Source organism: Misgurnus anguillicaudatus, chromosome 19 (genome assembly GCF_027580225.2).
Source record: "Misgurnus anguillicaudatus chromosome 19, ASM2758022v2, whole genome shotgun sequence".
Lineage (NCBI taxonomy): Eukaryota > Metazoa > Chordata > Actinopteri > Cypriniformes > Cobitidae > Misgurnus > Misgurnus anguillicaudatus.
Genome location: NC_073355.2, coordinates 38670869 through 38685518, shown reverse-complemented (window position 1 = coordinate 38685518; position 14650 = coordinate 38670869). Strand labels below are relative to the sequence as shown.

Below are 14650 nucleotides of genomic sequence, written 5' to 3'. Positions count from 1 at the left end.
GTCATATTGAAAGTTTTTTCTCTATTGTTATCGATAAAGGTGTACAGACGGTACATATCGATATCGTTTCATTGCCCAGCCCTAATTCCCCCTCAAAAAAATCTTTGGATTTTTACTTCATTTTATCTTACACACTACATTTTAATGCTCATGCAATAATAGTGATAAAATCTTAATAAAATATAAAGTTTACTTTTAATTGTATGTTCTTTTATATTCAATGGTTTTATTTTCAAAGTCAACATTCAAATTCTATGTAAATATATCTGAACCTCAGGAGACAGGAAGTAAACCTAACATTAGATTCGGACCGTTTGTATCATTTCACCACCTACTGGTCATTTTCATTTTAGAAATAGTGAGGGAGGCTTCTTTAAACAATTACCAGATGAAAGAAATCCCATCTTATAATTATTAACTTCAGTTTGTTCAGAGTGGATGTTTGATATCAGCACTGTGAAGAAAAAAAGAGAAAAACATATTGGCATTGTTTCACACACATGAATTAGCTAAAGCCAGTACTAGGCCTTAGTTAAATTAAGATGTTTAAGCATCTTTTATAAAGACAAATCAATGGCACTGGCATAATTTAAGATCTGTCAGTACAAGTTATTTTCAGTTGAGAAGCTCAAACGTGTTTTAGTCCCAATGCCTTGTCTGTAAAACCAGGGATTACAGTAAACATAAACAAAACAAACAAACAAATAAAGGAATAAAACAACCTTTTCACAGTGATAGAAGTAATACAGTCTAGTATAATATATTAATTTAATAGATGTGGAATGTGGATTCTATCAAGATGAACATTTGAAGTGTTTTGTGCTGATTTATGTGTAGATTTGAGTCTCCTCTCTATCTGACACGACTTGATCCCAGCGTTTATCAAAGGGGAATTTGTTTTGTCACAAAATTTATTTTGCATAATGTATTATTTAATCACAGATCCCATTGTAATTGCCATTTATTTAAATTACTTTAAAGAGTTAGGCACAAAGCCATGATAACCATGAGCCCCACAGTAAAATAATACTGATAATATTTAATCTTCACTGATATAGTATTGAGATATCTGATAACCTAATACAGAGAAATACAGTAAATGACTTGATCATGTAGACAATGTGACAGTAATTGATGTGTAGTTAAATCCATAGAGAGAAGATAATACTCACAGAGAACTAGAGGAAGAGAAATCAACTCCATACTGATCTACTGATGACTGACACTTAAACAAACTGAGACTTCCAAAACCATGAAAATTACAGGCAAACCTTTAGGAACATAAAGTCAGAAGAAAGACATGCATTTTAGACTATAACGGTACAACATGTAATATGTTTGGTAAAATGTAACATTGAAATTTGTTTTCTATAGAAATGTCACAGCATGCAACTGTTTGTTTAAAACACCATGGGTTTGTCATCATAAAAGTATAATACTTTATTTGTATAATTTATTAAACTTATTTTTTATCCTTTCTCCTGTAAATGTGGTCTTATTTGTAACTTTATGCTACAAATAACAAATACAATGCACGTTGTTGTCAACTGCTGTTCCTTACACGCTGCTATTTAATAACACAGAGCTGAAGTGAAAGTGAAACCAAAACCATAATGATCTCATTTCCATCTGTTTAACCGCTTACACTGATTTTCTTTATACATTCATAACAAACAAAAACATCAAGCGACATACAGCGTCTACAGAGTATACAATACACGTAACAAAATTACTTTTAAGAGTTAGGAAACATAGTTGGAAAAACATTTGCTTGACACAACTAGCCAAAAACATTACACACCGTTCGAAATAACGGTTTCGTATCTCAGTTTTTACCTGTGATGGTAAAGTCTTTGTTTCAGCAGTCTATCAAGAAAACAATCCTTCAGAATTCAAATGGACTGGTCTGGTACAAGAGTAAACCTTTGTTATCTTATGTGGCGAGATAAAGAAAAGGATGCGTCTGTGACCACAGTGTGTGGTGTTAATTTGAAGTTCGGCTTCACGATGTGCTCCGCAGACCACTCGATGACATCACAGTACCGCGAGAGCGATTTAAAAGCATACGGTGGAGTCGTTCGCGCGATACCTCAAAGTCATAGGCTGATCGTTCTGCGCATCGCGGTATGAAAGCAAGCACAAAATATTTTAATCAGTCCCTCTGCTGTTGTTTTGTGGAAGGGGTTGTGACATCACTACTCTAATACATGCCAATTTGGCATTAAGATCCAATTTTTATTACATTACCTTTTTTTGTGAATTACTCGTATGTTTCCAGATTAACCCTTGAGAACACACAGGGTCAAATTTGTTCAATAGAATAAATGGGTTTTTCCTGGGTTCTCCAGGGCTAAGTTTGTTAATTACGAGGCAACTACAAATCTGACCTTCTAGAATTGATTAAAATATTCAAAATAAAATGCATGAGCATTTATATTTCCAGATCTGCCTTTTTACCTGCAGTGCAAAAATGTTCCTTCTAGGTTAATATAACAACTGGGTCAGTGGACTAAAAGTATATATTTAAATTTTAAAATGTATTTATTTGTATTGTCTATTTCGCTTCACTCCACATCATTTGTTTGAATTATTTTATCAAATTAACTTTTTTGTTGTTGTTGTCATGTTATATGTTTTTTGTTTGTTTGTTTGTTTTTTTAACAAAAGCACCAACATATTCTCGTTGGGGAATAGGATATACATGCGTACATATAATATAAGTGTTGTCAATGTACAGAAAGAATTTCCTGATCAAAAACCAACAATGAATATCAAATGAACTTGATCAGAATCATTTATTGATTCGTTCAGTGATGTTACATCATTAAACCTGAAGATGGCGATCAGTGAGTGCCTGTGGTAAATATTGCTTTTTAATTTTTTTCAATTTCATTTGTCTAATGTGGTGTTATCATATAGACCATCATAATGGGATGTATTTAGTGACACCAGGTGCCACAGACTGTGCCTCATGTTTTTTGAGCCCTCTTAAACATTTGAATAAGAACTACATACAGTACAAAATTAAAGGTGCAGTGTGTATTTTTTAGAAGGATCTCTTGAAAGAAATGCAAAATAATATACAAAACGATATTATCAGGGGTGTATAAAGACCTTTCATAATGAACCGTTATGTGTTTATTACCTTAGAACGAGACCTTTTTACCTACATACACTGAGGGTCCCCTTACATGGAAGCCGCCATTTTGTGCTGCCATGTTTCTACAAAAGCCCTTAACGGACAAACTTTTTTTACTAAGTTGTCTCTGACGATGACATGTTTTTCCGGTGGCGGCTACCTTAGCGTCCCTGTGTGTTTCAAAACCGAGGGGTGAGCAGTGGACTAAGCCATTGGTTGCAATTCGCAACCTCACCACTAGATGCCGCTAAAATTTATACACTGCACCTTTAATGAGTGTAATGTAGGCATAATGTAAAATGTAATGTGAGTTTTACAAAGTGCAGAGTAAGAATAAGTAAAAGCATGAGTATGATGAGAATATTGTTAGGAATTGTAAAAGACTAGGAATACACAAAAATTGAGAAAAAATCCAAATGCACACGTTTGCTCAATACAACCACAGCCTTTAATATATTAAATTTTGAACATAATGAAGTTTATTTAACAAAGTTCGGTCATGTTATGCAACCAATCAGCACTAAGAGGTGCCTATAGATAGCAGTCCCTAACCTCTGTCCTGTGACAGTTTTTTGCAACATTCCTCCTCCACCCCATCACCTCACTCTCAGCTAGTACATCTATCTTATAGTTAAAGAGGGGGGAGTACTCTGGGTTCGGGCAAAAATTCAGAGCTCGGAACCCTTTTCTTGGACAGCACGCCAATTATGTTTTATCTCATTTTCTATCGATTACATGTTAAGGCAAACTCGTGAAATACATTAAGATAACATTTTGTATTTTTTAAATAAGCAAACTGTAAAATATGCAATTAAATAGTTAGTTTGATTATAATAAAACAGAAACACCTTGTATAGTCTTGTTGACTTCACATTTAGAATGCGGTCATCACTCCCATAATTGACATTTGTGACTTAGGGCTCTATCTTACACCCGGCGCAATGCGGAGCAATTGTCATTTGCTAGTTTCCACCCTACGCAATTATCATTTTCACGTTTAGCGCCACATTGTTTAAATAACAAATGCGTTTGCACCCCCTTTTGCGCACATGGGCGTTCTGGTCTGAAAATGAGGTGTGTTCAGGCGCATTGTTGGCGCGTTGCTATTTTGAGGCAACTAAAATAGACTACTCCATTGACCAACAAAAACCTGCTCTAAAGTCAATGGTGCAATATGTTTTTTGTTATTTAAAGAGCACATTAGTAATATGCGCCTAAACGGGACGACAACGCGGATTTGCTTATAAAAGAGATAAAATATAAAATATTAAAGGATTGAATGTAAAAGATTATTATTGAGTCTCTTGGACATAAATGAGGACGAATTATGAGACGTTAGAAGGCACAAAGAGCTGCTTCACCTGCAGCCTGGTAAGTAAATAAATGCTTTGCTTTAAACAAATGCCTCTGTTTTTAAATGTTTTTTTTTTTTTTAAATGCTACCTCACGGATTTATGGATGACTCTGTACCTGTGGATATGGTTAGATGAGAAACATTTTTAAGTAATGCTTAAAATAAACTGACGCTGTCCAAGTGCTGAACCTTGTGGAGGGCTGTTTGTAAATTCTTTATCTCTCGTTTGTTACAAATAAAGTATTTTTAGAGTACAAACCTTTTCTTACATACTTGTAAATTATTTTTTGATGATATTGGATAGCCATACATTTAAAGCAATTAAAAGCCTGCTTTTTTACTTCCATGACTAAAAGAAAACGGGATTTAAAGGTTTTAATGAAGAAAAAAATAACAATTTCAAAACAAGTGAAAAACAACACAATTATTTAACATTAATCTTAAACTGGGGATCTTCTTCCTCCGCTTAGTTTTTTAGTTTACAAAGTCCGTCATCTAAATAGGGATTAGACATAGTGCCAGTGCAACTGGCTTTTAAAGGGGATGAGAGCTGAGCCTCTCATTGGTTTATTGCATGTTACGCCCAAAATACTCCCAGTACTCATTAAAAAAAGGACCAACCCTTTTCGACCATGCGCTCGGCGCACAAACCATTTTTCCCGTCGTTAAATTAGCAAAAGTGCATTCGGACACGCCCATTTAGACGTTGCGCTGTGCGCTTTAGACAATGCGCTTAGATCGTTAAAATAGGGCCCTTAATGGGGATGTACTGAAAAGATTATTCATGTATATTAGGTCAGGACTGAAGTTCAAGTCATCTTTCATGCTACAAGCTGCAAACCAGACATTAAACCTTAATAAAAAATATGCTAAAAACACTATCGTGCTATTAGACAATCAAAGATTAGCATGCTTTTACTCTGATATACATGAAGGTTTGGATGGATAATATTAAGCATTAGTTAAAGTATTGCTGTATTTTCTCCTCTCTTTTAGTAAATCTAGGCATAAGTCACATCAACAGATCCAGAAGCAACATCTGAAAAAAAATATATTGTATTATAAGACTATAAACAATTTGAATCCTTCAATATTGAATTTTAATCTTACATACTGAAAGATGTTGTTTTTATTTTGTTTATTATTTATGTAGTTGATCTCACCTTGATCTCTCCTCGTCTTCAGTTTAGAGTATACAGTGTCTTCACTTTCACTGTTAATCCCTAAAAATTTCAGAGTTGTGAAAATTGAGAGAATTTTGAGAAATAAACTGAAATTTCCCAGTTCTTTTCTGTCAGGGAGCGTTTCAGGCAGCCTGTAACCCGTGTTTTTACGACCTTCTACCTGTGAAAGTGCACTGGAACGGCAGTCAAACCCATGACTTACCACCCATGAACTCGTACTAGATCGATGTACTCCCAGTTCAGAGTCGTGAGTCGTGGTTTTGAAGTCGTGATTTACGGGTTACAGGTTGCCTGGAACGCAGCATTAGTTAACTCTGGGGAATGACACCCGTTAAACTTCCTGTTTATAGGAATGAAACAGAAATATTAGATATACAGCCACCGGCCAGTTCATTAGGTAGACCTGTTCAATTGCTAATTAGCCAATCAGATGTCAACACCTAAAGCAGATGGACTAGCAGCAGAAAACCACATCGGGTCCCACTCATGTCAGCTAAGAATAGGAAACCGAGGCTACAATTTACACAGGCTCACCAAAATGTGTACCTAATAAAGTGGCTGGTTAAGCAATATCGCTCGAGTAGGAGTGTGATATAGCTCTATATCATCACGGCTGTGATTAGGCCAGAGGCACGAGGCCGCAGGCCGAGTGCCGGAGGCAATCACAGCCGTGATGATATAGAGCTATATCACACGACTCCGAGAGCGATATTGCTTTTATACAACAGTTCGACGGCACACGTTTGAAAAACGAAAACTAGAAAACAACAACGGAGTTATTTTAAAAGCCTCTTTGTTTGAGAACTACTTCTTCCGCCACGGATTTGAGGGCGGCCAGAATGACAGGTAAAACTTTCGGCTGCTTTGAAGCTCATAACAACTCAATGGACAGAAAAGCCGTTACTTTATATTACCGTTTCTTGGTCACAAAGTGTAGTTTTAAGATTAGTTCAGTCGAGAATGTATATGTATTATATTTAAATCTACAGTCGATTAGTAAAGATAGCGCCTGTTTGAACGTTTGCTTAGTGAGATTCGGTACGAATGAGAACCAAAGCATGAGCGGACATCAGTGTTCACTCGCCCCGCTGACCACCGCCCTCTCTGGGCTACATTTCTGAAAGAGATACCCTGGCTCTCATGTTGGCCTTGTTTGTTTATGATCGTCAAAATGATATCAAATCAGCAGTATTTGGTGTCATGATCAAACTATTACTTGTTTTTTAATTCATATTTAGTGTCTTTTGTGTTGTTATTGTTTTGGCGCGAGGTAAAAGTTAATAAAACTATTTGTATAACGTTACTATTGCGTTCTCATTTATTCTTAACGTGATACGAGCACTCGTTTTTTATAAGTGTCAGAGATATGTTTTTGCATGCTGCTTATAAATATACCAGTGGCGATATCTCATAACATGTTTTAATAGTCAGGTCACGATAAAGTAAATGATCAATGTCCACATTTAAAAGCTGCGGTGCTTACCTGCAGTTCCACGGTGTTTTCGCGTTCTGATAAAAGATATAACTTAGCTCCAGAAAAAACGAGTGTTTATATTCCTCTTTCCAAGTGTTAATAATCCACACGATGTGACAAGACATTTCTCCCATTAACTGTAACGTAACATCCAAGAGCGCTGATCTTTGACGGAATAATACTTCTGATTGGGGATTCAGACTGATTTATGAGCCAACTAATGAGACACACGGAGCGTGATTCAAACAGCGCGTCTGTGTTTTTCCATTCAGAGATGAGCCTGCTTAGGACCTCCATTCACTAGGTGGCGGAATAATACGAAAGGTGAAGCGGTTACAGTGCTGTTATCAGCACAATATCGTATGGCTCTTAGCCAATCAGATTCGAGAACCAGAAAGAACTGTTGTATAATGAGATATATCTATTAAATAGATATTAAACTAATTAGATATTAACCTCAATTATGCTGCTGTACTGAATTTCCCCACAGTTGTAATTAACAAAATGTTATTGAAGCAAAAAACTATAATTATGCCTATTGTTGTTGTGTTATTTCTGTTTTTTAATGTTTGGATATCACTGATAATAAAGAAGTTTTTCTTTACTGTACCTTTCTTCTTTTTCTTTCTTGTGTTCATTTCTTTTTTAGGTTTCAGTTCAATATCAGCATAGGTGAGATCAGCTGATTCACTTTCATTGTCTACAATAAAGAATAAAGAAATGATTAAGAGTTTTTTCCTCTCAGTCTTTAGTTTTACTCTTCTAGTTGTTTCTACCTTTGCTCTTGAGTTTATTTTTCTTGACGTTAACCTGTGAATACACGGCATCACTGGGGCCGGCCTGAGTCGCTGAGAAAGGAAAATAATTTGACCCTTAAAAAACATTTTACTTTTATGAGATGAACAACATTAAATGACATCCCTTTGTTACCTGTGCCTGTGTCTTTATTAGCTGTTGTATAGTCATAAAGATGAGTCTCTCCTGTAGTGAATAAAATAATGAATAAGGTTTTAACAGAGCATTTGTCCAAACTTTATATGTTATAAAGTAAGCTTTTACAAAATATATTTGTACCTGTTTACATTAAATAAAATATTTTATATTTCATATATGCTTATGTGGTGTTTTCCCATGTTAAACTCTGTACCACAATGTGATGCTATTGATTATAATTCTGGCACTGATCATAATGAATGTAGACTGACCAGTCTGTAGTGAAATGTAATCATCTTCAGTCTGTTTCTGATCTGATGTCCGACTGATGTTCTTCTGTTGACTGACAGCTGAGAGACACTGAGAGAGTTTTTTGTTTTTGTAGCACCACAGCAGGACCAAGAAAAAGATCAAAAACAGTCCAAGACACAGACCAACAATAAGACCAAGAGATGAAGATCCTGTGGAAAAGCAACTAGTGAATATGCAAGTCAAGCAGCTTTATTCAGCAGCTTCATTTCAACCATACAAAATGTAGTTGCCTGAGTTGTGTGTGTGTGTACGGCGGGTCTATCAAAAGAAGGTTCAGATTCAATTGTAGTGGGGGGGGGGGGTGTTTGTTTAGTTGATTTCAAATGTCAACATTGGCTTTCAGAGATCATGGACCCTGCCTTTAATTCTGGTTATATTATTGTGTACTTTTATGTTGATGGTTAAAATACATTCAATATATACAGTGGATGAGAAATGTGGGTGATTTTAAGTATTAGACAAAACATAAAGTTTTGTCCAAAACATAAATGTTGAAGAAGCTTCTCTCTGAGTGTTTCTTTATTACAGTAATTACTAACCTTTAACAGAGAGAGTCACATGATTACTGTACTGTGAGGATGAGGGTCGTCCATCTCTCTCTCCTCTACACCAGAACTCATCCTGATCTGATGGTGAGCTGATGCTCAAGATGTTTTCCTCAAGCACTGAAGTCCCAGTTCTGCCTTTATACCACACATATGTCCAGTTTAATGATCTGTACTGATCCTCTATCTCACACTTCAGAGTGACTGTCTCTCCAGTGAACACAGATCTGTCTGGTGTTACACTCAATGTAGCTCTGGGTAAAGCTGAAGAAACAAGAAAATTAAATTGTAACTCATCACCATCTGTATACATGAATTTACAAATGTGAATTAATTGGCATAATGTTTCTGATAATTAACACACATGAGAAGTTTCTGTCTTTAATATCCTATTTTACAGACACTGATGTTGAACTCACCCTTAACAGTAAGATTAACAGATGAGCTTGATAGTGAAGTTTGTTCATCTCTCTCTACTTTACACCAGTACTTCTGATCAGATTCAGTAACTCTATTGATAGTGAGAGAGTCTCTGTTTACAGTGTAACGCTCAGAGTTAAACACTTCAGTTGTGTCTTTATACCACCGATATCTCCAGTTTAATGGTCTGTACTGATTCTCTATCTCACACTTCAGAGTGACTGTCTCTCCAGTAAACACAGGACTGTCTGGTGTTACTCTCACTGTAACTCTGGGTAAAGCTGAGGAAAGAAGAAAATTATGCTTTAACAATCTCATCAAAGATCTATTTACATGAAAGACACAAATCAAATTCAGTCACCTTTAGTTTGTCCAGAGTGGATGTTAAAAATCAGCACTGAAAACAACAAAGAGAAAAAACTTGTTGCATGATAAATAATTTAACATTTGATATGTAAATATGAATAACACTGTATATCACAATGTCTGATCAGATGGCAAAAAGATCCTTTAAATTCAAAGTTGTGGTGTTTTCTTTATTCCTTTCCCAAATCTTATAACACAATGTAGTTTTCAAGCAACTTCACACAATAAATGAAAACAGAAGAAAGCCATTTTTTAATTATTTCTTTCCATATTTGCCCAATGTTACCTTACATTGTATAAGCTGCTAGTTTATCTGTAAACCTACCAGCACTTTTAACACGGCAGTAAAATGTAAATGTAAACTCATGAGCACTACATAATGAAACACACTGTTAGTTATCTCATCATACAGCGGGTGTAGCTCAATCTTTATTTACATGAATGAATTTGTGATGACACAACATACAGAGGATGTGTGTTGCAGTAGTTTCATAAAGCTGTTTGTTAAAGTTCCTCAAAATTGTTTTGTGTTAAAAAATCTATAAATTTGGATAAAAGTGTTTGCGTAACCGTCCCTTTGGAGTGAACTCTGAGCTTTGTAAATGTGCAGATGTTTTTATGCTATAACAGAAATGTTACACAGTAACTAAAGCTAATTGAAAGGCATACCTTTAAGACTTTTTACATTTTCAGTAAGAAATTTTACATTAAGTTTTTGTGTTATTAAAATGTATTAAAATATTTTGTCTTTTGTAGAAGATAATAAGTTAAGTAGCATAACACAAAAATGTGCAAAAAATGAACACATCCTTTCTTAGAGTGTATATTAGTCCTGTCGATATTATTCTCATGAGATCAAGTTGTGATATTATAAAACATTACATTATTTTTACTGTTTACTTTTAAGTCTTTCATCAAGGTCATCACATTCAGTCTGTTCTGCTGCAGGTTTATGGGGCTGACAGTAAGATCTGGTAACTTTTGAGAGGCTCCATGATTCACCATTGTTGTAAAAAACTTTTCCAATGAAGTGAATGTAGTTGACGCAACTCTCTCTTTCAACAGCCATTAACCATCAAATATGACTAATGCATATACAGGAAATGATGTCATGACAGTGCTGATGACACCACAGACTAAACATAGCCAGACCCTCTGTCAAATACCTAGGAATTCATGTAACAAAAGATGTTAATGAAAGACAAAACTTAAACTTCTCATTTAGATTAAAAAAAGCAAAAACGGTATTAAACTGTTGGTTACAACGTGATCTTTCTGTTTATGGTCGTGTTCTTTTATCTAAAGCAGAAGGATTATCTCGGTTTGTTTATCCCTCCCTATCTTTAAATGTTAAAGACTCTTATTGTTAAGATATAAATAATTTGTTTTATTCTTTTATTTGGAAAAACAAATCTCAAAAACTAAAGAAAAGGGTGCTAACTAATAAGAAAGCTGAAGGAGGATTGGAAGTACTTTATTTTGAAGATGTTAATAGAACTTTTAAAATCAGTTGGATTAAAAAATGTTAGATTAATCGTAACTCCTTTTGGAACCACATCCCACACAGTCTCTTTAACAAAATAGGTGGGTTAGATTTTCTATTAACCTGTGACTTCAATATCTCCAAACTTCCTCTTAAATACCCAAATTCCACCAGCAAGTGCTTTTAGCCTGGAAGATATGCTACTCACATAATTTCTCTCCTTATACTTCCTTCATTTGGAATAATGCCAACATAACAACTGGCAATAAATCTTTATTTTTAAGAAATTGGTTTAAAAGGGATATTAATCATCTTAAGAATATGTTTGACAATTATGGGAATCTTTTACCCTATGAACAATTTTTGCAAATCCACAATTTCCCTGTGCATTTCAAGGAATTTAATTCAGTCTGTAAAACTATTCCTCTTACTCTTATTCATCTTGTTAAAAGTCATGTTCTCTATAACTCTAAAGTGACAATAAAACCCAAATTAATTTTAAATGGCACTGACTGATAAAAAATGCAATAACAAACATATCTGCACTATATTCCAAAATCAAAATGAATTAATACCCAGAGGAAAATTCTTTTGGAACTCTATTATCGAGAATATTAATTGGAAAACAGCTTGGTTAATTCCCTTTAAATATTGTATAAATAACAAAACTAAAGAAATACATTTTAAGATTTTGCATACCATTTACCCTGTTAAGTCAATAATTTCAAAATATTCTGATATTGATGATTTATGTTCCTTTTGTAAAATTGAGAAAGAAGTGTTAACACATTTATTTTTTTATTGTAACATAACCCAAGTTTTTTGGAAAGAATTGGCAACCTATATTTTTAGTAAAGTAAAGGATAATTTTTTTTTTTCTTTAAAGGATATCATTGTACACTATAAAACAATGCAAACAAAGATCTTGAGTACATTGTAAATTTATTCATATTACAGGCTAAATTCTATATACATAAACAAAAGTATTTAAATGCATCCCCAATTTTCAAGGTGTTTTAGCAGAATTTGAATGTTTCATTTCTTCTTTAAAATTGTTAAAAAACAAAAAGTCATTAACATGTTTAAAGCACTATGACATTATTTTCAAATGCCCGATGTCCAATTAACACTATATTTTGTTTTGTATAAAACTGTATAATGTTATGCTCTGTTTTGTATTCTTTTACTCAATAAAAAAAAAAAAACTAAACATAGCTATATGCACAAAGTCCTAAACAAGCAGTGCTTAAAATACTCATTTACTTTAAATTAATTTGCTACACACGGTTACATTTATGTTTCAATTGTGAAAGACGCTCTTCACACAGTCAGCAGTAAACTAATACTGACAAACATACAAACTTTAGTGGTATTAAAATGTCTAATATATTATATATGTGTAATATACATATAAACACAACAGCTCTAAAATCTCTTTTCTTCCTCATCAATTGTATGAATTTTATACCTCACTTCACTAAATTGTGCTAAATCTATTTTTTTTATCTAATTTTCAAATTACATTTCATAACTTTTTTAATGAAATTTTATTGGACACTTATTGTTGTCTTTCCCATACATTACAATCACTTACACATCTGTTATCTACCGTTATCTAAAGCTCATAGTGTCTGACGGACAACATAAACAAAACTTACTGTCAGCACACAGTTAGTCCTAGTTAACTACTGAGTTTGATATAGATTGGTTAAAAACACACCTATTGAATATTATAGTGTTACCATAACTATAGTTACCATAATGTTTTGTTTAATTTGTACACTCTTAGAACGAATGTGTGGAACATTAGTGTTGATTCTGTTGAATCCACCCATCTGTGTGCTATAGTTGAAACAACACATTTTGTGTTACTTTTAACACAACTTGTGTTATATTTTAACACAAAATCAACACAAAATGACCCACAATGTGTTAAAATTACACACAATGTGTTAAAAGCTTAATGTACAAAGATGTTTAGAAAATTAACACATCCTTTCTTAGAGTGTAGCCACAAATTTACTATAGGCTTACCACAATAACCTCAGTATTTACCACAATAGTTTGTGTTTAACTGTTCTGAGAACAGCACACTGACACACACACACACACACACACACACACACACACACACACACACACAGGTTTCCATGTTTTGTGGGGACATTCCATAGACATAATGCATTTTATACTGTACAAACTGTATATTCTTTTCCCCTAACCTACCCCAGTCCCTAAACCCAACCGTCACAAAAACCTGTTGGCCTGGGCCTAAACACGCCTTAAATCTATATAAACGTACCATTTAGTTTTTTAGCTGTTCAGTTCACTTCCTGTGTCCCCTTAAACCACCAACTCAAACACACACACAAAAATGATCTCCATTACAACACAACAGATTAATTTCAGTTTCACACACAATACTATCTGTACACTTACTGTCTCACAGAAACATCATTCAATCATATATCATGAGATAAAGATTTAAACTCTGAGAGGAGCATGAAAAGTTTAGTAAACAGGAGCAGTAAATGATTGTATAATTGTTGTGTAGTTAAATCCATAGAGAGAAGATAATACTCACAGAGAACTAGAGGAAGAGAAATCAACTCCATACTGATCTACTGATTACTGACAGGCCAACATTAAACACTCCGTGATAAAACCTCAAGACTTCCTCTGTAACACAATGTACCTCCCCTGTGCGCCAATTTGTAAAATTAGCATGTCCCAAATATTAGTGTTTAAATAAGCATCCATAAAGTAAATGGATGGTCTACTATTAGAAGTGTGGATTCATGAAGACTAATGGCTGATATAACACCAGGAGTTTAGTGATGCTATATTAAAGGCAGAGTACACGATGTTTGAAAAACGCTTTGGAAAAGGAGACGGGCCGACTACCAAAACACACTTATAGCCAATCAGCAGTAAGGAGCGTGTCTACTAACCGAAATCCTTGCCGGGTTGCGTATGTGTGGGGCGAGTCTATCAACAGAAGGTCCAGAGTCTATTGGGGTAGGGGCGTGTTTGTTCAGGTGATTTCAAATATCAACATTGGCTTTCAAACATCGTGGACTCCGCCTTTAAATTAAATAAGTGGTGATTCACTGAATAATTTAAATTATATTATATACAGTAAACATTACATAAGACAATGAAGAGCTGAATGGAGAAAGAGTGGTATTTTGATATATGTGATTGTTATTGACAATATTATCTATAATGTTGGTGTTAATATGTGCCAGTACTTGCAATCTTTTACTGTACATTTAAATCTATACAGTGAATTTTCACAATAAACACTGTTATCATAGTATAAGTTTTTGAATGTTCAACATTTTACAAATGAAATTTAATTACACAATTGTACATGCATTTTTACACAAATGTTTGATTATAAGTTTTTTTATACAGCATTAAAGGGAGTAAAACAATAC

General features: G+C 34.2%; 1 protein-coding gene across 1 annotated transcript in view; it reads right to left on the bottom strand.

Annotated features, from left to right (window-relative positions):
• Positions 1–13825, bottom strand: part of LOC129425603 (Fc receptor-like protein 5) — a 50347-nt gene extending 36522 nt beyond the window's left edge. Inside the window, exons 1-12 of the mRNA XM_073856665.1 lie at positions 13795–13825; positions 9723–9758; positions 9361–9642; positions 8936–9205; positions 8357–8545; positions 8082–8132; positions 7928–7999; positions 7762–7851; positions 5657–5716; positions 1696–1700; positions 1173–1209; positions 386–454 (exon numbers count right to left, since the gene is read on the bottom strand). Coding sequence (XP_073712766.1) covers positions 386–454; positions 1173–1209; positions 1696–1700; positions 5657–5716; positions 7762–7851; positions 7928–7999; positions 8082–8132; positions 8357–8545; positions 8936–9205; positions 9361–9642; positions 9723–9758; positions 13795–13825 — 1192 coding nt within the window. The remainder of the gene's footprint in view (positions 1–385; positions 455–1172; positions 1210–1695; positions 1701–5656; positions 5717–7761; positions 7852–7927; positions 8000–8081; positions 8133–8356; positions 8546–8935; positions 9206–9360; positions 9643–9722; positions 9759–13794) is intronic.
• Positions 13826–14650: the final 825 nt, after the last annotated feature.